This window comes from Pan troglodytes, chromosome 2 (genome assembly GCF_028858775.2).
Source record: "Pan troglodytes isolate AG18354 chromosome 2, NHGRI_mPanTro3-v2.0_pri, whole genome shotgun sequence".
Lineage (NCBI taxonomy): Eukaryota > Metazoa > Chordata > Mammalia > Primates > Hominidae > Pan > Pan troglodytes.
The window spans coordinates 13,399,653-13,425,177 of NC_086015.1; the positions used below are offsets into that span (position 1 = coordinate 13,399,653).

At 40.3% G+C, this 25,525-nt stretch overlaps 2 protein-coding genes across 46 annotated transcripts in view; one reads left to right on the forward strand and one right to left on the reverse strand.

Moving 5' to 3' along the window:
* SRGAP3 (SLIT-ROBO Rho GTPase activating protein 3) overlaps positions 1–25,525 on the reverse strand; it is a 415,313-nt gene that overhangs the window by 379,230 nt on the left and 10,558 nt on the right. For 7 of the 14 annotated variants that reach the window (XR_010155083.1, XR_010155080.1, XM_063805349.1 and 4 more), the window contains exon 1: positions 1,364–1,480. The exons of 2 other annotated variants lie outside the window; for them this stretch is intronic. The gene's annotated coding sequence lies outside the window, so the exon portion shown is untranslated. Of the gene's footprint in view, positions 1–1,363; positions 1,481–25,525 lie in introns of those variants that run through there. 5 more of the 14 variants (XR_010155081.1, XM_054681405.2, XM_063805348.1 and 2 more) reach the window with 1 other exon arrangement.
* Positions 1,356–25,144, forward strand: THUMPD3 (THUMP domain containing 3). Of its 32 annotated transcripts, XM_063805079.1 has the most exons (13): positions 1,592–1,651; positions 2,214–2,252; positions 2,381–2,735; positions 3,401–3,457; positions 3,559–3,863; positions 5,452–5,529; positions 9,596–10,072; positions 13,056–13,186; positions 16,371–16,440; positions 19,058–19,173; positions 21,739–21,849; positions 22,806–22,929; positions 23,118–25,144. In XM_063805079.1, exons 5-13 carry the CDS (start codon positions 3,612–3,614, stop codon positions 23,280–23,282), a joined length of 1,524 nt encoding a protein of 507 aa, XP_063661149.1. In that variant the 5' UTR covers positions 1,592–1,651; positions 2,214–2,252; positions 2,381–2,735; positions 3,401–3,457; positions 3,559–3,611; the 3' UTR covers positions 23,283–25,144.

The following is a 25,525-nucleotide window of genomic DNA, read 5'->3' on the forward strand; positions in this document are numbered from 1 at the left end:
TTTGTTGTCGGGTTCCTTTTACAATAAGTTAACTTTTGTCAACTGAAAAATAAAAATAAAATTCTATGCCCCCCAACTGACTGAACAGGCCCTCTCTTGGCCAAGGAGACCCTAGAAAAAACTTGGAAGCTGAGTTCCTACTCATGACAGGATGGGAAGTCGGACACACCTCTTTATAACCCCTCCCTCTATAATCGCCATTAGATTTTCTTTCCTAAGGGTTAAACAGAAACCAGCCCTTTTGAAAGACTCACTCCACCAGCCTGATGCTGACCCTCCCATTTGCAGTTTCAATAGAACAACCGACTAGCATTCCTTCCTGATAAGAGATCACCCACCATCCAGGGAGTGGTTCTGGCCAGTCTACAGAGGACGTGCAGTGAGGGTTTTCACGTCCCCTGCTTCACCTTTTGAAGTCAAGCGGTAGAAAACTCTACCCTTGGATCATGCTAAGGCCACCATTTTTTAAACATGGGATCCACAGAGAGGCATGAAGCTCAACTGCACATGCACAAATTGCTCCTTTCATAAATATTCGTGACCCCTCTTACAGTTTATTTAACATGTATATTTGGCCACTGTGTTTAGCATAAATCCCTGTCTTATTCTTCCAACCCTGGAAGTGCCTGTTTTTTGGCTTCTGACTGGAAGCTAGGCTTCCCAGTCTGTCAAAATGGCTACCATGCAGGTTCAACTCTTTTTTTTTTTTTGAGATGATGTCTTGCTCCCAGACTGGAGTGCAGTGGCACAATCTTGGCTCCCTGCAACCTCTGCCTCCTGGGTTCAAGCAACTCTCCTGCTTCATCTTCCCAAGTAGCTAGGACTACAGGTGCAGGCCACCACATCCAGCTAACTTTTGTATTTTTAGTAGAGACGGAGTTTCACCATGTTGGCCAGGCTGGCCTCAAACTCCTGACCTCAAGTGATCCACCTGCCTCAGCCTCCCAAAGTGCTGGGATTACAGGCATGAGCCACTGTGCCCGACCAGGTTCAACCCTTTATGAGAAATAAAGTTCATCTGATTGGGCACAGTGGCTCATGTCTGTAATCCCAGCACTTTAGGAGGGCTAGACAGAAGAATCACTTGAGCCCAGATGTTCGAGACCAGCTTAGGCAACATAGTGAGCCCCACTATTTCTATTTTTTTAAAAACTAAAGAAAAATATGAAGTAAACAGTGCTAAAATAGTGATGGCAATACAGAAATCAGGAACTAGTGGCATGACATTTTGGGAAAGATATTTAAATAAGCTGGAGAGACTCGATGTCTCCAGCTTTAAAACAGAAATCAGCCTCTGCCACTTCATAGGTGCTAGAACAAAAGAGACTTGTTCCAAATGAGATGACGCATGTGAAGCGCTTACCCAGTGCTCGGCAAGGGGAAGCACTCTCTAAACGTTAGCAAATACCATGGTAGGACACAAGGCCCCTGACTCTCCGCTTTCAGCTTACTGAAGATCCTCAAAACCAACAGCACACAGCTTCCAGCGCATGCCCCTTTCCCCAAGACCTTGGGGGGGAACCCGCCGCCAGCGCGGAGCCACCGTGACTCGTAGCCTAACTTCCGTTTCCGGGGGCGGCTTCCGGCGGCGTGACCTGACCGCAAGAGGCCAATGGATTGCGGGAGCTGAAAGGGTCTTCGCTGGCGGCCGGTAACTGGCGGCGGTTGGGAACGGCCGAATGTGGCTCTTCTGGTGTTTCAGCTTGGGGAGAGAGGGGTGGCCTTCCTCTTGCAGTTGAGGCCGGCGCTGAGCCGGACTTCAGCCGGATCTCGTGGCGGAGCCCATCTTGCTACCTCTCCCAGGCCTTTACCCGCTCCCTAGGATTCCCGGGCCCTGTAGGTGGGAGTTGGGAGACGTGAGTTCTCTTTCATTCTGCGCCTCTCATTGGCTCTCTGACCTTGTGCGGAACGCGTCCTTTAGCTGACCTCAGCTGCATTTTTTAGAAGATGGAGATTGTATTCACAGTGACTGTCAGCTTTTTAACGGCGGGAACTGACGTAGTGTTAAACACTGTCGTGTATCGCTGGCATAGCACAAGGACATTATAGGTATTCTGTACTCACTTAAGTTATTTTGAGTCACAGACCTTTTGAAAATCTCGTGTAAGCTATGGCCCCTCCACCTCTCTAATACTTCCCCCGGCCCCCACCCCAAGCACACACAAAAGCTTATGCATAGGAAATTTGTTTTACTCTTTCGGATTACTTCCAAGATCTCTCTCCTGATGCCCATCTATGGATCCCAGAGCCTGGCAAGTAGTAGGCGTTTGAATATTTGTAATCATTAGATAGTAAGTATTCAGTTAACCATTTTTATTTTTAATTTTTTCTTTTCTTTTCTTTCTTTCTTTCTTTTTTTTTTTTTTTTTTTTTGAGACAGGGCCTCACTGTGTCACCCAGGCTGGAGTGCAGTCCTCCCACCTCAGCCTCCCAAGTAGCTGGATTCCAGGCGCCCACCACCACGCCCAGCTATTTTTTGTGTTTTTGGTAGAGATGAGATTTTGCCATCTTACGCAGATTGGTCTCGAACTCTTGGCCTCAAGCAATCTACTCACCTCAGCTCCCCAAAGTGCTGGGATTACAGGCATGAGCCAGTGTGCCCAGCCCAGTTAATCATTTTTAAATGCATGAAATGCTATTTCACAGGAGGGAAGAAGATAGCCTATTAATAAGTTTTAATTATTGGCCTAACCATGTACTACTCTCACTTGTCTCCTCACGACTCTAGGAAAGAGGTATTACTAATTACTTAATTACATTTGAAGGTTTGGGAGAATTAATTTGCCATAAGTCATTCAACCTATGATGGTGGAGGCAAGAATTCAAAGCTGTATCTATCTGAAACTCTAAAAGCCCCATATTATTATTATTATTATTATTATTATTATTTTATTTATTTATTTTTTTGAGACAGAGTCTTGTTCTGTTACCCCGGCCAGAGTGCAGTGGCATGATCTCAGCTCGCTGCAATCTCCACCTCCCAGATTCAAGCAATTCTCCTCCCTCAGCCTCCCAAGTAGCTGGGATTACAGGCTCCCACCACCACGCCTGGCTAACGTTTGTATTTTTAGTAGAGACGGGGTTTCACCATGTGGGCCAGGCTGGTCTTGAACTCCTGACCTCAGGCGATCTGCCCGCCTCGGCCTCCCAAAGTGCTGGGATTACAGGTGTGAGCCACCACGCCCAGCCAAGCCCTATATTCTTAACTAACCATGTTCTTAACATCTAGATGCAGAAATGGATTTGAATGTGATCTGCAGTTTCTATCGTAGTTATGAAATGGCTTTTGTCAACATGGGTTACCCCAAAGCAAACATTGCATGCTATGGAAATACTTCTTGTCTCTTTTTCTCCCATGGTATCTGTATTGCTTCTTTAATAATAACATCATGTTTTACAGCCTGCACTCTGTGTCCATGTTTATTCAACCCTTTTTACTTTGGTGACTGTTTATCAGGTGTGTTGCCTTGTTCTTCCTGCCCTCCAGAGCCCATGTTTTTAATTATAACTGAAATATGAGATGATAATATTTGGGCTTTATTTCTTTTTCTTTTAAAGGACAGTACTGCTTTTAAAGAGACAGTGTTAGGGATCTTGGAAGCACAGCCAACATGTGTGACATTGAAGAAGCCACTAACCAACTCCTAGATGTGAACCTTCATGAGAACCAGAAGTCTGTACAAGTGACAGAAAGTGACCTGGGAAGTGAATCTGAGCTTCTAGTCACTATTGGAGCCACTGTACCTACTGGCTTTGAGCAAACAGCTGCAGATGAAGTCAGAGAGAAACTTGGGTCATCATGCAAAATCAGCAGAGACCGTGGCAAGATATATTTTGTCATTTCAGTGGAAAGTCTGGCACAGGTTTGAATGGAGCAATATTTAAAATAGTTTTCTAAGTTGATCATTTTATGGTTACTTTTCATTTTATAGACCCTTCTGGAATCCTTTCTGATTCTCATTGCTCTGCCCCAAATCAGGTGATTTTAAAGTTACTGCATTTTCTGTTGAGTACTGATTTGTAATTTTGACTGTAGTTTCAGTATCCCTTAGGACCAAAAGTGTTTCAGATTTTTGGAGGGGGGTGGGGGGAGTTTTGGAATATTTGCATTATACTTGCCAGTTGAGCATTTCTTTTTTTTTTTCTTTTTCTTTGAGACAGAGTCTTGCTCTGTCATCAGGCTGGAGTGCAGTGGCGCGATCTTGGCTCACTGCAACCTCCGCCTCCCAGGTTCAAGCAATTCTCCTGCCTCAGCCTCCCGAGTAGCTGGGACTACAGGCGCCCGCCACCGCATCTGGCTAATTTTTGTATATTTAGTAGAAACGGGGTTTCACCATCCTGGCCAGGCTGGTCTCGAACTCCTAACCCCGTGATCCACCCGCCTCGACCTCCCAAAGCGCTGGGATTACAGGCCAGAGCCACTGCGCTCGGCCTGCCAGTTGAGCATTTCTAATCTGAAAATCCGAAATGCTGCACTGAGCATTTCCTTTGAGCATTGTGTTGGGGCTCAAAAAGTTTCAGATTTTTAGATATGGGCTGCTCAACCTGTAGTAGGATTGCTACATTTTTAGAGGTGATCTAGTATTTCTTGAGGATTGAATTCACCAGAAAGAATACTGTTCAACTTAAGAAATTCTCTAAGTATCTCAGTATTTATTTACTTCAGCATATAGCAGATGTTTAACCTTTGGTGATGAAACATAAAAGAGATTTTCCTTCTAATTTGCATCAAAAATTCTTGCTCAGAAGTAATTAGGACTCACTCAAGGTAAAAAGTGAAGGTCAGTAAACTGCAATCTCACTATCATAAAGCTGATATATCTCATTACCACATAAGCAGTGAGAGGGCAAGGATTGTTGTCTATTTTTTTTTCCACCAATATATCCCACGCTCTTAGTGTCTGGCATATAGTAGGTACCCAGAAAATATCTGTGGGATGAATTGGTAAGCAAATGTTTTCCATCCAATATTTTAGCCGATACCCTCAGCAGCTTTGTGAAGATAGGCACTATTATTATCCTCATTAATCATTAGGCTTAGGACACATAAATAATTTCCCCAGGGCCACTCAGCTAGTAATCACAGAACTGGAGCTCAAATCGCCTCCTTTTAACCATTGCAGCATACAGTGTACCATAGAAAGTCATCGAGGAAATATGATACAGCCCACCTGAGTGGCTTCACCTTTCTCTTCTCCCACAAAAGACGTGTTGCCCACAAAACACTTCATGCTTCTCTCTTTCCATCTGCCCTTTTTCCCTTTCTCTAGGGGAAAGCTGATTAGTAACCAAAGAGATGAGAAACTAGGGAGATGGGACATTTTAAAAATACAAAATATAGTTAGTAGCTGCTTTAAAACTATCATTCCTAATTTTTTAAATACTTAATTGTTGATAGCTTGTGCTGTTCAAAAGCTTTCTCAGAAATGTGTTTCTTTTTTTTTCACCCAGGTTCATTGTCTGAGATCAGTTGATAACTTATTTGTGGTGGTTCAGGAGTTTCAAGATTACCAGTTCAAACAAACAAAGGTGAGCTATCCTAAACATGGTGGCTGATTTTTGGCTGTCTTCCACAAAGAGATTATTTCCACTTTTCATAGTCTGTGAAAGTTTAGCATTACTGTAGTCTTTGTAATAGAGAATACTGGGAGGCTTTTACAGTAAAATCTAGAGTTTTGCTGACAGTCTATCCCAAAAGATGTTTTTTGAAAATTAGTATTGAAAACCATTAAAGTTTATAAGAAAGAAGAAAACACCTTGTTTTACTTATAAGAGATATAAACCTTAGATTTGCTTTGCTTTTACATATATTTAGTTCCAAAATAGAATTGCTTCCAGAACATGAACCAAAGAACAAGTGACAGTTTGTGTCTTCTACAAATAACACTTCCTCGCCATCCTGCTTTTGCTCTGCTTTCTTCTCTTTCTTCATTTTTTGAAATAAAGCCAAAATAATATCTAAATACTCCTTCAGTTGTTAGGACAACAGCTTTGTCTCCAATATGTATTTAGCGTCTGAATCCTAAATATTCAGCTGCTGCCTCAGCTGAAGGTTGAAAATAGATTGCAGCAAGGCTTTAGGTTTTTTCCACACTGCTTTTTGGTTAGGTTTCTAGAGTTAACCGCTTAAAAACATTTTTCTATCAGTTTTACGTATCTTAGAAATAATCTTTTTAAAAACAACTGTGATACGCTACCTAATTGTCTAACTTTTATTTATTGGCAAGCATGTTGATTTCCAAAACGTTATTCAAAAACCAATCAAAGTTGTATGAACCCCCAGCCTACAAAAAAATAAGACCAGACCTAAAAGAAGTCAGACTTAAGGGCCTGGCGTGGTGGCTCACGCCTGTAATCCCAGCACTTTGGGAGGCCGAGGCGGGCGGATCATGAGGTCAGGAGATCGAGACCATCCTGGCTAACACAGTGAAACCCCGTCTCTACTAAAAATATAAAAAATTAGCCGGGCGTAGTGGTGGGCGCCTGTAGTCCCAGCTACTCAGGAGGCTGAGGCAGGAGAATGGCGTGAACCCGGGAGGCGGAGCTGGCAGTGAGCAGAGATCACACCACTGCACTCCAGCCTGGGCGACAGAGCGAGACTCCATCTCAAAAAAAAAAAGTCAGACTGAAAATAGATAAAAATTGTATTAAGTAAAAATTTAACTTTTAGAAAAGCTTAAAGCAATTCTAATGAGTTCTCTTAAGTATTCAGATGATAATCATGAATTTATTAGTCCCCACCCCCCTCTTTTAAAAAATATTGAGATGGGGTCTCACTATGTTGCCCAGGCTGGTCTCAAACTTCTGGGCTCAAGTGATCCTCCCACTTAAGCCTCCCAAAGTGCTGGGATTACAGGTGTGAGCCATTGCACCTGGCCCCCATTCCCCACCTCCACCCCCACATTTTTTTTTTTTTTTTTTTTGAGACAGAGTCTTGCTCTGTTGCCTAGGCTGGAGTGCAGTGGCACAATCTCAGCTCACTGCAACCTCTGCCACCCGGGTTCAAGCGATTCTCCTGCCTCAGCCTCCCGAGTAGCTGGGACTATAGGCGTATGCCACCATGCCCGGCTAATTTTTGTATTTTTAGTAGAGACGGGGTTTCAGCATCTTGGCCAGGCTGGTCTTGAACTCCTGACCTCGTGATCCACCTGTCTTGGCCTCTCAGAGTGCTGGGGTTACAGGCGTAAGCCACCACGCCTGGCCTCCATCTGCCTTTTTAAAAGTATGAACAAATCTGTGATTTATATGGGTTTTTAAAAACTAGTTAATACATGTATTTGGAGCAAACTTGTAAAGACTGAATGGATATAGAGTGAAAAGTAAGTCTTTGTTCCTATATCCCCATGCTATGCAGCTCCCTCCCTGGAGGCAACAACTATTACCAATTTCTTGGGTATTATTCTGGAGATATTTTACGAATAAATGTATTTTATTTACACAAATGAAAGCATAGCATACATACTTTTCTGCGCTATGCTTTTTTTTCATATACAAGTTGAGTATCCCTTATCTGAAATACTCGGGACCAGAAATGTTTTGGATTTTTGTTTGTTTGTCTTTTGAAATATTCTGGGTTGGGCGTGGTGGCTCACACCTGTAATCCCAGCACTTTGGGAAGCCAAAGCAGGTGAATCATGAGGTCAGGAGTTTGACAGCAGCATGGCCAAGGTGGTGAAACACCATCTCTACTAAAAATACAAAAATTAGCCGGGTGCGGTGGCGGGCTCCTGTAATTCCAGCTACTCGGGAGGCTGAGGCAGGAGAATCACTTGAACCCGGGAGGCAGAAATTGCAGTGAGCCGAGATCACGCCACTGCACTCTAGTCTGGGCAACAGAGCAAGACTCCGTCTCAAAAAAAAAAAAAAAAGAAAGAAATACTCTGAGGGTGGAACATACGTATAAATAAATCCAAGATTCATTTGTTTCATATGTACGTTATACGTATAGCTTGAGGGTAATTTTATATGATTTTTAAAATAATTTATGCATGAAACAAAGTTTGTGTACACTGAACCATCAGAAAGCAAAGGTGTCACTATCTCAGCTACCTGTGTGGCATCATGTTGGCACTTCAAAAAAATTTTAGGTTTTGGATTTTGGACTTTGAGATTAGGAATGTTCAACCTATATGTTGGAGATCCTGGCAGTATCATTGCTGGAATTGGCTGCGTATACTCCATTGTTTGGCTGTATAATAATTTAACCAGTCCCATTTTAGGGCGTGAGGGTTTTTCACATTCTTTTGCTATTACAGTGGTGCAACAAATACACTATGTAAATTCTTGTACATATTCAAACTGAGTGTCATCTTTGTGTTTATCCCATTGATACTTATTGATAATGACAACTGTTTAGTCTTAGTTTTCTCATGCTCATACTTTTTGCTTTTTCTTAATTTGAAAAATCTTTACATTATGTCTTTACTTTTTTCATGTGCCTGTGTTTTCTAATAGTTTGGAAGGTTTATGTGTGTGTGTTCTAGCTGTTACCTTTATAACTACAATATGATATTATCTACCTTATCTACCATATATACATGGTATTTTTTGAATCCCTGCTAAAAGCAATGATGAAATTGGCATATTTATACTTTTTTCCTTTATTTTTCAGTTTTTTTTCTTAGTGTTCACCCTTAAACTTTTAAATATACTTACATTTTATTTATCAGCTTTAACTTCTATCCTTTGACCTCTGGGTGTAAGAGATGAGGGTATCAGTATGCCCATTTACATGCCAGTTTGTAACATTTACCTTCTGCTTTATAATCACAATCCCTACACTTGTTTTCATTTTAGTGATATAATTAAATAGATTATAGGCACATTATTTGTCCTTTTGTTATAATTTGTATCTGTTGAATGGCATGAGTTCAGAAATGTTTGTCTTTCACCTTTATATTTGGCTGATAGTTTGGGTATAAAATTTGGAGTTAGGCTTTCTTTCCTTAAGAATATTGTAGTCAGTGTTCATTCTCTTTTGTAAAAGATGTATTTTTTTAGACAAGATCTTGCTCTGTTGTCTAAGCTGGAGTGCAGTGGCATGATCATAGCTCATTGGAGCCTTGACCTCCCAGGCTCAAGCAGTCCTCCCATCTCAGCTTCCTGAGTAGCTGGGACTACAGGCACATGCCACCATGCCCAGTTAATTTTTGTATTTTTTTGTGGAGACAGAGTTTTGCCATGTTGCCCAGTCTGGTCTCAAACTCCTAAGTTCAAGTGATCCACTTGCTTCAGCTTCCTAAAGTGCTGGGATTACAGGCATGAGCCACCATATCCAGCCCAGACTTTTTTTCTTGTCATTATTTCCCAAACAATACAGTATAACAACTATTTCCATAGCATTTACATTGTATCAGGTATCATAGGTAAGATAGAGATGATTTAAGTTACTCTTGAGAGGATGTGTGTAGGTCATATGCAGACACTATACCATTTTATATGAGGGGACTTTTGAGCATCTTTGGGTTTTGGTGTCTTTGGCGGTCCTGGAACCAGTGTCCCCCATGGATACCAACTGTCCATAAGCAAAGTAGAGGTTTATTTGTTTGATTATAGTGGTGAGAAATGAATGAATTTCTTTCTCTGTCCTTTACAGGAAGAAGTTCTAAAGGATTTTGAAGACTTGGCTGGAAAACTCCCATGGTCAAACCCCTTAAAAGTGTGGAAAATTAATGCCAGTTTTAAAAAGAAAAAAGCAAAGCGCAAAAAGATAAATCAGAATTCAAGTAAAGAGAAGATTAATAATGGACAAGAAGTCAAAATCGATCAGAGAAATGTTAAAAAAGAGTTCACTAGCCATGCTTTAGATTCTCATATCTTAGATTATTATGAAAATCCAGCCATCAAAGAGGATGTATCAACATTAGTAGGTGATGATTTGGCATCTTGCAAAGATGAGACTGATGAAAGCTCAAAAGAAGAAACTGAGCCTCAAGTGCTGAAGTTTAGAGTCACATGCAACAGGGCAGGAGAGAAACATTGCTTTACCTCAAATGAGGCTGCAAGAGATTTTGGGGGTGCTGTTCAAGATTATTTTAAGTGGAAGGCCGACATGACCAACTTTGATGTGGAGGTAGGTATAGGCTCTGACTGTGGTGATTGAAGAATGCTGTCACAGATTTGTAGAATTTCCAGACTAACCCAATGTTATGCACAATTAAATTGAGGAAATAGTAGGGTGTGGTTAAGAAGAGCATAGGCTATGGAGACAGATTTAGATCCAAATTTTGACTCCACAACTGTATAACTTTGGACTAGATAGTCTCTGAGCCTCTGTTTCAAATGGAGCCAATAATATTATGTACCTTTAAGGTTATCCTGAAGGATAAATGAGGTACATTTAAAATATTTGGTGCAATACCTTGCATACACTAAGTGCTCCATAGATGGAAGCCATCAAGGTTGAGTTGTCTGTTTTCTTTTTCTTTTTCGAGACAGAGTCTTGCTCTGTCACCCAGGCTAGAGTGCAGTGGTACGATCTCAGCTCACTGCAGCCTCCACCTTCCTGGTTCAAGTGATTCTTGTGCTCAGCCTCCCAAGTAGCTGGGGCTACAGGCACATGCCACCACACCTGGCTAATTTTTGTATTTTTTAATAGACATGGGGTTTCACCCTGTTGGCCAGGCTGGTCTCAAACTCCTGTGGTGATCTGCCTGTCTTGGCCTCCCAAAGTGCTGGGATTATAGCTGCACCTGGCCTGATTTCTAATAGACTACTCTTTTACTATATTATGTGGACTTTCATATTATAAAATTCAACCAGAATTAAAATAGTTATTTTGTTTTTGTGTGTCTTGGTTGCAGAGCTTTGCTACTGAAAAAATAAAATAAGGCTGGGCGCAGTGGCTCACGCCTGTAATCCCAGCACTTTGGGAGGGAGGCCGAGGCAGGTGGATCACTTGAGGTCAGGAATTTGAGACCAGCGTGGCCAACATGGTGAAACCCTGTCTCTACTAAAAATACAAAAATTGGCCTGTCGTGGTGGCACACTCCTGTGGTCCCAGCTACTGGGGAGGCTGAGGCAGGAGAATCACTTGAACCAGGGAGGTGGAGGTTGCAGTGAGCCAAGATCATGCCACTGCATTTCAGCGTGGGTGACAGAGCAAGACTCCATCTCCAAAAAAAAAAAAAAGTGCATTTTTTAAACAAACCCTGACCTTCTCAAATCAGGACATCATTGCTAATACTCATCCTAGAGTCAGCTCTCCTCTTTCTTAAATTCTGCTAGATTTCCAAAGCCAGGTACCTCATTTTAGTATATTTACTTTCCTTGGTCTTAATCCTCTTTTATCTGGGTGATTGACATGTGAACCATAGGAACTAAAGTATTTAAGTCTCTGACACCTTAAAACATCTCTAGCAGCTGATATATTTACCAAAGAGCCAATTTCTGTTGCTTTTGGGACACTTGAATCTGGGGCAAGTCACTGATTCTAACTTTTTTGTGCATGTCAGATCAGGAGTCTAATTCCCCATTCCTTTTTTTCCTCATATACTGCCTTGAAAATGAATATGTGGCTCACACCTGTAATTCCAGTACTTTGGGAGGCCTCGGCAGGCAGATCGCTTGAGCCCAAGAATTTGAGACCAGCCTGGGCAAAATAGTGAGACCCTGTCTCCACTAAAAATAAAATAAATATTTTAAAAAATAAAATGAATAGGTTAACCAGAACAGTGATGTCTAAAAGTTAGCAAGGTGATTCAGAGGAGTTTCTGGAGCCGTGCTGCATTGGTTTAAATCCCAGAGGAGGCTGGGTGTGGTGACACACACTTGTAATCCCAGCACTTTGGGAGGTCGAGATTGGAGGATTGTTTCAGGCCAGGAGTTCTAGACCAGCCTAGGCGACATAGGGAGACCCTGTCTCTACAAAAAATAAAAAAAAAATTAGCTGAGTATTATGACAGACACCTATAGTCCCAGGTACTTGGGAGGCTGAAGTAAGAGATTGCTTGAGCCCAGGAAGTCCAGGCCACAGTGATCTGTGATCATGCCACTGCACTCCATCCTGGGCGACAGAGTGAGACCCTGTCTCAAAAAAAAGGGAATTCCTGAGGAGCTGTCTTTGTGCCTCAGTATCCTCATTTATAAGGGGAATAATACCTAGCTTAGGGGATGTGAATATGAGATGAGGCCATGTATGTAAAATGTGTAGAATAGTGCTTTGCATTAGGAAGTGCTTTATGAGTATCAGCTGTGCTTCTGCTGTGGTTAAGCTCAGGAAGTCTTTCAGTGAAAGATTGGGGAACATTTTGGTTTAGTTTAGTTCACTTTTGAGACAGGGTCTCGCTGTATCACCCAGACTGGAGTGCAGTGGTGCAATCATGGCTCACTAAAGCCTTGACTTCCCAGGCTCAGGCTGTTCTCCCACCTCAGCCTCCCGAGTAGCTGGGACTGTGGGCCTGTGCCACCGCACTCAGTGTAATAAGACTTTTTATTTGAGACTTTACCAATTTTTAAAACTTTTTTGTTGAGATACACTTTGCACCCCTTAAGTACACAAATCTTAAGTTTTCAGTAAGTTTTTACTTATATACACGATGTGTAAACAGCATGCAGATAGAGATACAAACTATTTCCAGTGCCTCGGGCTCCCCTTGCCCTTTCCCAGTCAGTACCCACTCAAGGCAATCACTAATCTGACTGCTACCACCAAAAATTCGTTTTGCCAATTTTTGAACTTCATATAAATGAAATCATATAGTATATAGTTTTTTTCGTTCATTTTAATATCTATTATTTTCTTTTAATTCACTATGTTTATTGGCTACAACCAGATTTCACCCCAATTTTTGTAACACAAACATATTTTGAAGGCTTAGAGGTTTTTTAATATGTATTTTTTAAATGTCTTAACTTTTTAGACAGTTCTGGGCTGTGGTGCGCTATGCCGATCAGGTGTCTGCACTAAGTTTGGCATCAATATGGTGACCTCCCAGGAGTGGGGGACCAACAGGTTGCCTAAGGAGGGGTGAACCGGCCCAGGTCAGAAAAGTCTTATTACTAAGCGCAGTTTGAACAATCCTAAAACTATTTTGTCTTGTTCCACTTTACTATAGGTTCTTTTGAACATCCATGATAATGAAGTCATTGTGGGCATTGCATTGACTGAAGAGAGTCTCCACCGAAGAAATATAACACATTTTGGACCTACAACTCTTAGATCAACTCTTGCCTATGGGATGCTCAGGTAAGAAAATGAGTTTGCCATCCAGCTTAAAGTGGCACCTTGGTTTGAATGTTCCCTTCAAAATACTGATTTGTGTGTATGTGTGTTTGAGGTACTGTGTTGGAATAGAGTGGATAAAGAATAGAATGGAAAGCTAATGATCTATTTCTTTCCCTTCTATCCAATATTGACTCCTTGTGATCTGAAAATACTGCTTAATAGATGGCTCAGTTTTCTTTATTTCTTTTTTTGAGACAAAGTCTCACTCTGTCGCCCAGACTGGAGTGCAGTGGCGAGATCTCAGCTCACTGTAACCTCTGCCTCCCGGGTTCAAGCAATTCTCCTGTCTCAGCCGAGTAGCTGGGATTACAGGTGCCTGCCACCACGCCCAGATAATTTTTGTATTTTTTTAATAGAGACGACATTTCACTATGTTGGCGAGGCTGGTCTCAAATACCTGACCTCAGGTGATCCACCTGCCTCGGCCTCCCAAAGTGCTGGGATTACAGGTGTGAGCCACCGCGCCCAGTTTTCTTGATTTTAAAATGAGAGTAATAGTTTTCACCTGCCTCTTGAATGAGGTTACCACATTTCTGTTTAGCAAGGATATGTGTGTTGGGAGATAAGAGTAAATTTTGCTGTTTCATTTCTGTGCAGTGAAAAAGATGAAAGCAGAGATTTTTATGTGTATAACGTGTAAATGAACAGAAAGAGCTTTTACTTATATTTTTAAGCTTTATGCTCACAGCAGCTCAGGAATCATCCTAGAATTTTTTGCTTTTCAGAGTACACGACCTATCTTTCCTTCTCCTTTGCCCTTCTCTCTTTGATTGGGTGCTTCTTTCCACCACTTGAAAATGTTTATTTTCTCTAAAGCTTCTGTTTTCCAGATGGCAAAATGGATTTGATGTGAGACTTAAAGGATTATTAGTGAGGATTAAATGCTGAAGCATATGCAAAATACCTGTTATATACAGTGCCTGGTATGTCCTGGTAGTTAAGTCCAGTCATGCATCACTTAATGACAGGGATACATTCTGAAAAATGTGTCATCACGCAATTTCATCATTGTGCGAACCTCATGGAGTGTACCTACACAAATCTAGATGGTGTAGCCTACTACACACCTGGGCTATGTGGTATCTCCTATCGCTCCTAGGCTACAAACCTGTACAGCATGTTATTGTACTGAATATTGTAGTCAGTTGTAACGCAGTGGTAAGTATTTGTGTATCTAAACATAGAAAGGGTAGGGCAAAATATGGTATTATAATTACTGCATTCATATATTTGGTCCACCATTGATTGGAAGATTGTCATGCAGTACATGACTGTATTCCTTCTCTTCCAATCTTTTATCTTCCTAACATATTAATTCAATGACGATAATAGAAAATTGGGCCCATTTGATAAAGGAAAATCTTCTAGTCTTCATTAATTTAACAAATATGCATTATCTACTGCCAGGCATATGGTAGAAACCAGGGATACAGAGAGGGTGTTATTTTGGGTGCAAATATTTAAAACCTAAGTAATCAAGTTTAGGATAAAAAAGTGATAATTGTGCCAGAGAGGGGTTTATTGGAAAGATAAAGAGAAATCTTGGGGATTCTACAGAAAAACTGAATGTTGGTTCTCAAGAAGGGTAGGAACCACATCTTGGAAAACCACCAGAAATGTAGGCAGCCATTTTTATCTCCCCTTAGAGCCTGTGGACTCTTGTCTCTTCTCATCTACATGCTTTCTCATCTAAATTTATGTATTTCCAATTCCAAACGACCAACCCACACTGCCTAGGGCTTTTAGCTCTTTGTTCCAAATTCCTGGAAGAGAGGATCTGCTTGACATTGTTTTGGTCAGATATTCACCCCTGACCATCAGGAATGGCTTGGAGTACAGGGTGCTTACCCCCTCAAGAGGGTTGCCAAGGATTCTGTTGCCATGTGTTGAGGAGTAGGAGCAAGGAGATAGAGCAGGACCAATGTTACAATAAGAACCCACTATTAACCCCCAAGAATCTGTCTTGTGAGGGAGATAAATAGTTATCATACATGCGATAAGTCCCACACCAGCACATGAAAAGATTAGAAGAACAAGAGAAGGGAAGAAACCTACTGACCTGTTTCAGGGTGGGATGCTTCATTAAGAGGATAACAGTTAAGCCACTAACAGTAATGCCTCTAATCTTGAATCTGTTACCTACTGGTTTTGTGTCCCTGGGCAGGTAACTTCATGTTTCCTTGCATCAGCTTACCTTTAAAATGAGAATAATGATAATTATCTAACAGGGTCCTTACTGAGGATTCCGTGAGATAATGCATGGGAAGAGCTTAAGTCCATGCCCAGGAAATGCTAAGTGCTCAAAGTAAAGCATTTTTTTTTCCTTTTTTTATTACCTAGTCCCACAGAGCAATTTTTTTATATCAAGATTAGCTTTAAATTCAGAAGGAAAAGAATACTGAATGTCTCATTGCCAGTAACCTTATATTGATGCATGTTTGACTTGAGACATTTTTGAGTCTTTTTAATGTAATACAGGTTTCTATTGAAAACAACACTGTTGTCTAAAAGTGTGCATGAGCGTGTGTGTGTGTGTGTGTGTACACATGTGTACTTTAAGATGTCTGCAAACTAAATTTCATCTGAGAGTGAAATGGGATTTTGGAAGATAGTCAAAGGAGATTTAGTTATAACGATTTTTTTTCCCCAAGTAATGGAATATACAGTCAACATATCATTACAAATTGATTTTATTTATTTATTTATTTATTTATTTATTTTTGAGACGGAGTCTTGCTCTGTCATCCAGGCTGCATCTTACATGATCTTGGCTCACTACAATCCCCGCCTTCTGGGTTCAAGCAATTCTCGAGTCTCAGCCTTCGTACTAGCTGGGATTACAGGCACCCACCACCACGCCCAGCTAATTTTTTGTATTTTTAGTGGAGATGGGGTTTCGCCATGTTGGCCAGGCTGGTCTTGAATTCCTGACCTCAAGTGATCCACCCATCTCAGCCTCCCAAAGTGCTGGGATTACAGGCGTGAGTCACCGTGCGCAGCCACAAATTGATTTCTAAAATATGTGTAGATTGGTGTTCCTTCAGGCTAGTGTGATAGGTCCTCAATCTTAAAGCTTCAGGAATCATCAGTATAGAAGCCTCAGCTTTTGAGTGAGTCTTCACATAGGCTGTTTTCTTTTCTCTAGGCTCTGTGATCCTCTACCTTATGATATAATAGTCGATCCAATGTGTGGAACTGGGGCAATACCAATAGAGGTAATCATATTTCTTTAGCTTTTAGATAAGAGTGATACATCCAGAATATTCTAGACCTAATGGGCAAATTAGACATAATGAAATCTCCATGGTTGGATCAGTGGACCCAAGAGTTTTAAAACAATTAACAATAGAAAGTTGGAACTTTTTTGTAAAGAATGTAACTACTTATTTCAAAGAGCCATGTGCCACTGGACTAGATACATTGTTAGTGACATCTATTCACTAGATTACAGAGGAAGCTGAGAATTACAAACTGCCGATGAGTCCTCTTTGTGTAACAGACAAGCTGGTAGACTTGAATGGGAAAAGATAATTGAAGGCATAAGCATAAACTGGAGGAAGGCAATTTTCTTCTCTGTAATCCACTTAAGTTCCTAGAGGGAATAAGTATAGTTGTAAAAAGGGGAAACTTATGAACATTACTTGGATTTTTTAGGAAGTCTAACAAGCTTAATACCAAATGCTCTTAGTTTTCAAAATTACCATGATATTGAGAGGACTCATAAAAATTGTGTAAAGCAAAGCAAGAAATGGAAAGGCATTTTCTAAATGGAGAATATTTCACAGTAGATTCCCCTTGAATAATCAGTATCATCTATATGTTTTTAAACAATTTAGAAGAGGGAGCTCCCAGTAAAATCACTGAAGTTTGTGTGAAACATAGTAGTTCTTCCATATAGTATACTGACAGCCAATTTGAATAAACTGCAGGGAGACACAGCAGATTATATGATTGGGTAGTAACTGGACAGATGAGCAAGTCCAAAGCAAGCCCACAAGGGGAGGAATAATCCAAACTGTAATTAGAAAATTGTATCTGTTCTGGGAGTTAAAATCCAAGACTGAAATCACAGAAGTCTACATGTGACTGTGTTCCATGAAAGCCAGAGAAATTACTGTGGCTTAAAGAGACTGCACAGTAAAAACCCAGTCCTTCTTGTGGCCAAGAAGGATTCTGGGAACAAAGCAGAGTATTATTTTCTAGTATGAAATCATGATATGTGTATGAAATAGCAGGTAAGGTCACCGCATGTCAAGAAATACACAACAGAGCTCCAAGTAAAAATAAAGGCCGAAAAAAATTAAAACATGAAGTTTGAGCCATTTCCATGTAAGAGTAGACATGCAGATGTCAATGTAGAAAAACCTAAGCTGATATATGATCAAAATGAATAAAATTATGAAGAAATTGACAAGGTATATATAAAGATTTGTTTACCAAAGTATACAATACTTGATCTAGAATACTTTTTTTTTTTAATTTAGAAGTGTTATGCTATAAAACCCAATTCTTTCCAATGCTGAAAATCCAAATAGGTTTAGGAAAAAAAAAAAAGAATATTTGGGTATCGGAATCACTGAGAGCCTTCCTCAAACTCTAGGTCCCCTCTACATCCCCACCCACCCAAAATTCTGGGATACTTCAACTTCCCTTTTGTTTGATGTCATCGTAGGATGGTAGACAGGGTATGTTATCACCCTCAAGTGTCTGGGCAAAAGAAAAACTTATGAAACACTGCACTCATGGATGAGAAGTATGTTACTGTTCACAAAGGAACACAAAGGTGTTTGCTACTCACCCCTAAGCAGAGGCAGACCTTTCCCGGCTTTCATGTCAGAAACCTTCTGTTAATCTGCATAGAACATTGTTCAGGCCTAGGGTCACGTCACCTCATTCCACAAATGACATGTGACAGCTTGGTATTTATGTTCTGCTGACAGGTTTTTTATTTATAATTACAAAATCCTTCCAGTGATATGGTGGTTACCATTCAAAAGCCTATCATACAAAGGAAATTGCATTTTACTATTTTTTTTTTGACCTGGGGTCTTGCTCTGTCAGCCAGGCTGGCGTGCAGTGGTGTAATCTCAGCTCCCTGCAACCTCTGCCTCCCTGTCTTAAGCCATTCTCCCACCTCAGCCTCTCGAGTAGCTGAGACTCAGGTGCACACCATCACACCCAGCTGATTTTTGTGTTTTTGTAGAGATGGGCTTTCACCATGTTCCCAGGCTGGTCTCGAACTCCTGGGCTCAAGAAATCCTCCTGCCTCAGCTTCCCAAAGTGCTGGGATTTCAGGTGTGAGCCACCATGCCCGGCCGGAAATAGCATTTTATTTTGCAATTTTCAAATATATCAGATTATGTAAACTCCCACAACCACAAATTTCAAATATTTTCAAACCGCATTAACTTGGAATTTATTTAGTGTGCCAGACACTGCTGGATGAGGAACTGAATAAAATACTAGACCTGACCTCAGAGAGCTCCCAGGTTAGTTGAGAGGCATAAAGGGGAAGAAATAATTAACCGTGGAACAAGTGCAGTGGCAGAGGTACGTACATACAAAGTGTTTTTGGGAGGGGCACATGAGACTGCTTGGAGAGTTAAGGTTGATGTTGAAAGGGCATGAGGTTTGAGCTGGGTCTTAAGAGATGGGTAGAGGTTCAGCAAGCAGAGAAAGAATGAGGGCATTTTCAGCCAGGGAAATAGCACAGTTGACAACATGCAATGTTTTGCCACTCTAGAAAAGCACTGGATTGTCTTTGTTTGTTGACAATTTAATCATATTTTACAGTTTGCTACTTTTGTTTTAACATACACTCTTATCTTTTAGGGGGCCACTGAATGGTCTGACTGTTTCCATATTGCTGGTGATAATAATCCACTGGCTGTGAATAGAGCAGCAAATAACATTGCATCTTTATTGACCAAGAGCCAAATTAAAGAAGGGTAAAAATTTAAAAGATTTCTTAGCATCTTTTAGAGTTAGAGAATCACTTTTTATATTGACTTTATGAATTAAAACTCCCAGTGCATTGTGACGTCATTGTAACCAAAATGAATATACTATGAGACTCCATTTACATTTTTAAAGTTTATTGAAAATAATTTATATTTTTAAAATATTATTTTAGCGATAATTTCCCCACCATATGCAATTTTTCATTTGTCTTATTCATATGTCTTTTCCCCCACATATTGGAAGAATATTCTATAGACTCATTTTAATTTCACAAAATTTTAAACAGTATATTTTTACATAGGCTTCTTTTTTGCTTTGGGTACAGGGTCTCATTTTGTCACCCAGGCTGGAGTGCAGTGACATAATCATGGCTCACTGTAGCCTCAACCTACTGAGCTCAAGCAATCCTCCTGCCTTGGCCTCCCTAGTAGCTAGGAATACAGGCATGTGCCACCATGCCCAGCTAATTTTTTAAATTCTTCGTAGAGATGGGGGTATTGCTGTTTTGTCCAGGCTGGTGTCAAACTCCTGGCCTCAAGAGATTCTGCCACTTCAGCCTTCCAAACTGCTGGGATTAGAGACAAGTCACCACACCCGGACCATAGTCTTTAAAGTCACTACATAAATTCCATCGTATAGAAATACTGCAGTTTATATAGCCTCGCCTCTATTTTATTACTAAGTCATTGGTTATATATTTCATTGTCTCTCTGATCTAATTTTTTAGGACAGTGCTTCTCAAACATTAATGTACATGTGAATCACCTGGGAGTACTGTTAACACAGATCTGATTTAGTAGTTTGGGATGGGACCTAAGAGTCTGCATTTTCCAGGAAACTCCAGGACAATGCTGATGCTGCTGATCTATGTATCAACATTAAATCCTTTTACGTGTATTAAGACAAGTAGTTGGAAGGCTTCAATTTTCTTAAATACTGATTTGTTTTATTGTGATGAATTAATTTTGAATGGTTTCATGTTTATTGAGGGTTTTTTTTAATGAGCCTAGTATATGGCCAGTCTTTTTTTTTTTTAATTAAAACTGATAAACATTTAAACAAACGTACCTTTCTAGCTTCTGAATATTTTATCTTGTTTGTACCTACACTGTTCAACCCGTACATTTTTTTTTTTTTTTTTTGAGACGGAGTCTCACTCTGTCGCCCAGGCTGGAGTGCAGTGGCTTGATCTCGGCTCACTGCAAGCTCCACCTCCCGGGTTCACGCCATTCTCCTGCCTCAGCCTCCCAAGTAGCTGGGACTACAGGCACTCGCCACCATGCCCGGCTTATTTTTTTTTTTTTTTGTATTTTTAGTAGAGACGGGTTTTCACCATGTTAGCCAGGATGGTCTCAATCTCCTGACCTCATGATCTGCCCACCTCGGCCTCCCAAAGTGCTGGGATTACAGGCATGAGCCACTGTGCCCGGCCTCAACCTGTACATTTCTATCCATTTTACTTTGGTTTTTAATATTTTTTGCCTTTTGTTTTGTGCAGTTATTGGTATGTGGTTATAATACATATTTTATATGTACTTTTAAAAATTATGTAATGATTGCTTTTATTGCATTTTTTTCTTAAATTCTTCATTAAATGTCAATTAAATCTTTAATTTCTGCTGATAACCTTTGACTTATCTTCAGCTCTTAGCCTGTGCATTATTTTGTTTCTTAAACCAGTTGCTTTGCCTTAATGGGGAGGATTTAAATCCTTTGTATTTATTATTATTCATTCTGTCTTCTGTCATCTATATTTTTTATCTTAACTTTTTTCTTAGTCTTGTTTTATATAGCATGGCACATATTTTCCTTTTGGTTTTTCATCTTGAAACAATTACCTATATATTTGCCAATTTTACTATCTGTTTTTCTTTTAGGCCTCCTGTTATTACTAGTTTTACAAACTTTATTCTTCAGATACATCACCCCATTATCTTTTCTTTAGTATTGTTTTTTTCCAGTGTATGTTTTATCAGCAACTTAAATTTTTGTATCATCGGTTATGTAATTTACTGCTTCAGCATTGTTTTTAAAGTTGTCTTTTGCAGTTCTCTGCATTACAATCATGTTTTCAGTTTGTTTCCCTTTTTTTCTGAGACGGGGGTCTTGCTCTGTCACCCAGGCTGGAGTAAAGCGGCAGAATCCTAGCTCACTGCCTCTTTCAACTCCTGGACTCAAGTGATCCTCCCACCTCAGCCTCCTGAGTAGCTGGGACTATAGGTGTGTGCCATCATGCCTTGCTAACTTTTTAAAAAAGTATTTTACAGACAAGGTCTCACAGTGTTGCTCAGCTGGTCTCAAATTCCTGGAGTCCAGTGATCCTCCCACCTCAGCCCCTGAAAGTGCTGATTATAGGCACGAGCCACCATGCCCAGCCTGACCTTCTATTTTTTACCTTTGTGCCATTTCTTAAATTTTGAATAGGTTGATATTATCACTGATATCCTTAGCATTTGATGTTTTGCTGTAGCAGTCTCTTTTCAGAAACAAAAATTGTTGTAATAATTTTATGCTTCACAGTATGTTGAAGCACCTTTCCTTTGTCCCCACAGCAAACCCTCCTGGGGCTTGCCCATAGATGCTGTTCAGTGGGATATCTGCAATCTGCCATTGAGAACTGGCTCTGTGGATATTATTGTAACAGATTTGCCATTTGGAAAAAGGTGAGAATTGGTTGGGTTTTTTTTTTAATGAATTTTACTTTCACTTGTTATACTAGTACCTGCTTGTCTTCCAAATGTGTCATTATTTTCCTTGCGTTTATTCTAAGTCAGGAAAAAAATCTTGAATTTTAGCAGACTTAGCAGAGCTGTTTTTCACTTAACAACATGATGGATTCACCCATTATGTTTCTTCTGAGAACTCAGGAATGTATTAACTACATTTTGAATCCTGACCATCATGGGAGGTTCATTTTTAAATTACCTGTAATTCACTTTCTAGCCCATTCTTGAATTATATATCTTACACAAAAAGGTGGTAGAAGACTTGGTTCTCATTCTGTTTCTCAGCATAAATGATTTTTTTTTTTTTTTTTTTTTTTTTTGGAGACAGAGCCCTGCTCTGTTGCCCAGGCTGGAGCGCAGTGGTATGATCTCGGCTCACTGTAACCTCTGCCTCCCGGGTTCAAGCGATTCTCCTGCCTCACCCTCCTGAGTAGCTCGGATTTCAGGCACATGCCATCATGCCCAGCTTATTTTTGTATTTTTAAAAGACAGGGTTTCACCATATTGGCCAGGCTGGTCTCAAACTCCTGACTTCAGGTGATCTGCCCGCCTCAGCCTCCCAAACTGCTGGCATTACAGGCATGAGCCACCAAAACACCTGGCCTAAATGATTTCTAATCACTTGTTTGGTTTATACAGTTTGAGTGCTTATTATACTAAGAGGACAAGTCATATAACTAACATAGTTGTCCAAAAAAAATTTTTTTGATTCAGAATTCTAAGCAGTTTACTAACTCAGCTTATTTCATAGACATGTAATGGCAAAGGTCTGGTTTCTAAAACTACAGCTATTTTTCATGCCTCAGGATGCATGAAACTGTTTTTGTTTCATATAGTCCTTCTATTTTATATCTTTTGCAACAGTGTTTGACTCATGAGACCTTCTATTATAGGATGGGATCCAAGAAGAGAAACTGGAACCTTTATCCAGCTTGCCTACGGGAGATGAGCCGTGTCTGCACACCTACCACAGGCCGAGCTGTACTACTTACTCAAGACACAAAATGCTTTACCAAGGTGCTATACACATTAGCTCAAAATCGCAGCCTGTGGCAACTTTGGGATCTTTTTGAGATTTGGGGATGTTTGTTTGGATAAGATTTGTTCTCTCTTCCCCTGAGGTTTCTTATCTGGCAGTTAAGAATCCTGGTTGATGTAAAAGTAAATTGTCAACCTAATTGTTATGTTTTTTTGTGTGTACACAGGCGTTATCTGGAATGCGACACGTATGGCGAAAGGTGGATACAGTCTGGGTGAACGTTGGTGGTCTTCGTGCTGCAGTTTACGTTCTGATACGTACACCTCAAGCTTTTGTTCATCCTTCAGAACAAGACGGAGAAAGAGGAACTCTTTGGCAATGCAAAGAATGAAGATGACTAATAGTACTTGTACTTCCCACCACTGGAAATGTTAGCATAAAAGAACTTGGAGAGGAAAAAAGTATTAACAAAACTGCAGTCTGCACTCTTTAAACCTGTTTAAGGCTCTTCATCCTGGTTAGCAAAAGGTGTGAATGTAACGTGATGGAATTTAAAAGTTTTATGAGACCAGGCACAGTGGCTCACGACTGTAATTCCAGCAGTTTAGGAAGCCGAAGTGTGCAGATCACCTGAGGTCAGGAGACCAGCCTGGCCAACATGGTGAAACCCTGTCTCTACTGGAAATACAAAAATTAGCCAGGTGTGGTGGCGGGCGCCTGTAATCCCAACTACTCAGGAGGCTGAGGCTAGAGAATCACTTGAACCCAGCAGGCGGAGGTTGCGGTGAGTCGAGATCACGCCATTGCACTCCAGCCTGTGCGACAAGAGCGAAACTCTGTCTCAAAAAGATTTTATAAGAAAGCAGAGCTTTTCCTTGAAGCTCTTTTGAAGTGGTAGCTTAATTAGTATTTTGTTGAAAATACTTTAAAGATGCCTAGTGAAAAGCCTACTAAAGTGCTGTGAGATTGGGGTTTAGAACATTTTATTTTCAGGCTTTATGGCCTATTTTCCATTGTGTCAAGTGCAAAACTACCCTGGCCCAAAGGAAGGGCAGAGAACATAATTACATCTTAGGCCACATTTCATTGTCTTTGCAGCTTTGCTAATCCAGTTGCTCAAGTTCTTTACCTCAACCTGAAGGAATGAAGCATTATTACATTTTGTGAATGGTGTTCAGCCTATAAGACGAAGTTTCACAAGACCTATAGGAAAGTTTACCATCTGCCTTAAATATTAAAATATCCATCTGTTATTCACATTAATACACAGAATGAAAATAGAGGTCTAGGAATTATCAAAGGTACTGCAAAAATACTGTATAGAACTTATTTGTAAATAGCACATACATTGATAGATGGGGTGTGGGACCAACAAACCAAATTAAAAGAAATTGTTTTTCTTTCAGTACACTAAGGTGTGTGTTTTCAAAACCAAACACAAACCTGTCAAGAGTATTTGTTGGCTAGTTTCTTAAAAGGCCAAGAGGAAAAAAATGATGTATCTTTGGAAAACTTTTAATTTGGGAGTTATGTGAGTTGTTATTTTCTCCTGGATCACGATTCACATTTAATTGCTTTTCCAGTTGCAACAAGTCCTTCTTGAGGGTTTTGTGGAAAATGGTGCTTCCCTGGAACAGAGTAGTTGAGGTTTTTTTGTGGAACTCATCGTAGTATTGTTTATTTTGGAGCCTCTGGCTGCATTCAGTATAGATTTTCAGTATCCTATTAGTATTATAATAGTACTCCTCTTAATACTTTTTGATGTCTCCATTGAGAATAAAAGGACACAATACTTTTGAAAGAAGAGTTCACATTAGCAGCACAGCCAGCAATCCTCATCTGGTTTCTCTGATCTCCTACCCCACACTTCATAATGAATGGGAAATAAGATGTTTATGAAGGTTTTATATCCTAGACTGGCGTTTTTACCACTATCAGAATTCACAGCTGCTTTGTTTATGGGCCGAACACAAAACTTTTCACCTGATGGGAGAAACCATTTAAACCTCAAATTAAGCAACCCACAGAACCAGGAAGTTCAAGGACCATGTCTGTTTTCACCACGATGTCTTTCCCCACCCCTCCACCCCCCGCTAAGGGCAGGGTATTGTATCTGCCAGACTGGGTATTTGTTGAACAAGTGAGTATTTTTGCCTATTAGCTTAGTTTTTAAGGAAATCATGTTTTACTTGATTCATCATAGCCTTAATCCTATTAAATACTACAATAAAAATTTGACAAGACTGATACAAATATGTAGTGGGCAATAGTTTGCCGTCTTCTTCCCTAGTATGGTGTTTTTCAATCTGGTGACTAGAATAGGCAGTGGGCTATAAGCAGGATTCATAAGGCCTGGAGCTGAATTATATGTGACACTGCCACCTATTCATTGTGTGACCTTGGTTTTAACCTTCAAAGTGGGTCTCCTGGACTAAAAGAATGTGAAAAGATGGGGAAATGAATCTGTAATCTGAACATGGAATGACTTAGTTACAGACCAGACATATTGTTACTGGGAATGAAAAAGTCAATATATTTGAGGGGAAAAAAATGTAAATACTGAGAAATATTTTACAAATCTAATTAGGGGAAGATAGTTATCTCCCAATACTAGAGGGTACCAGAGTGCTTTTA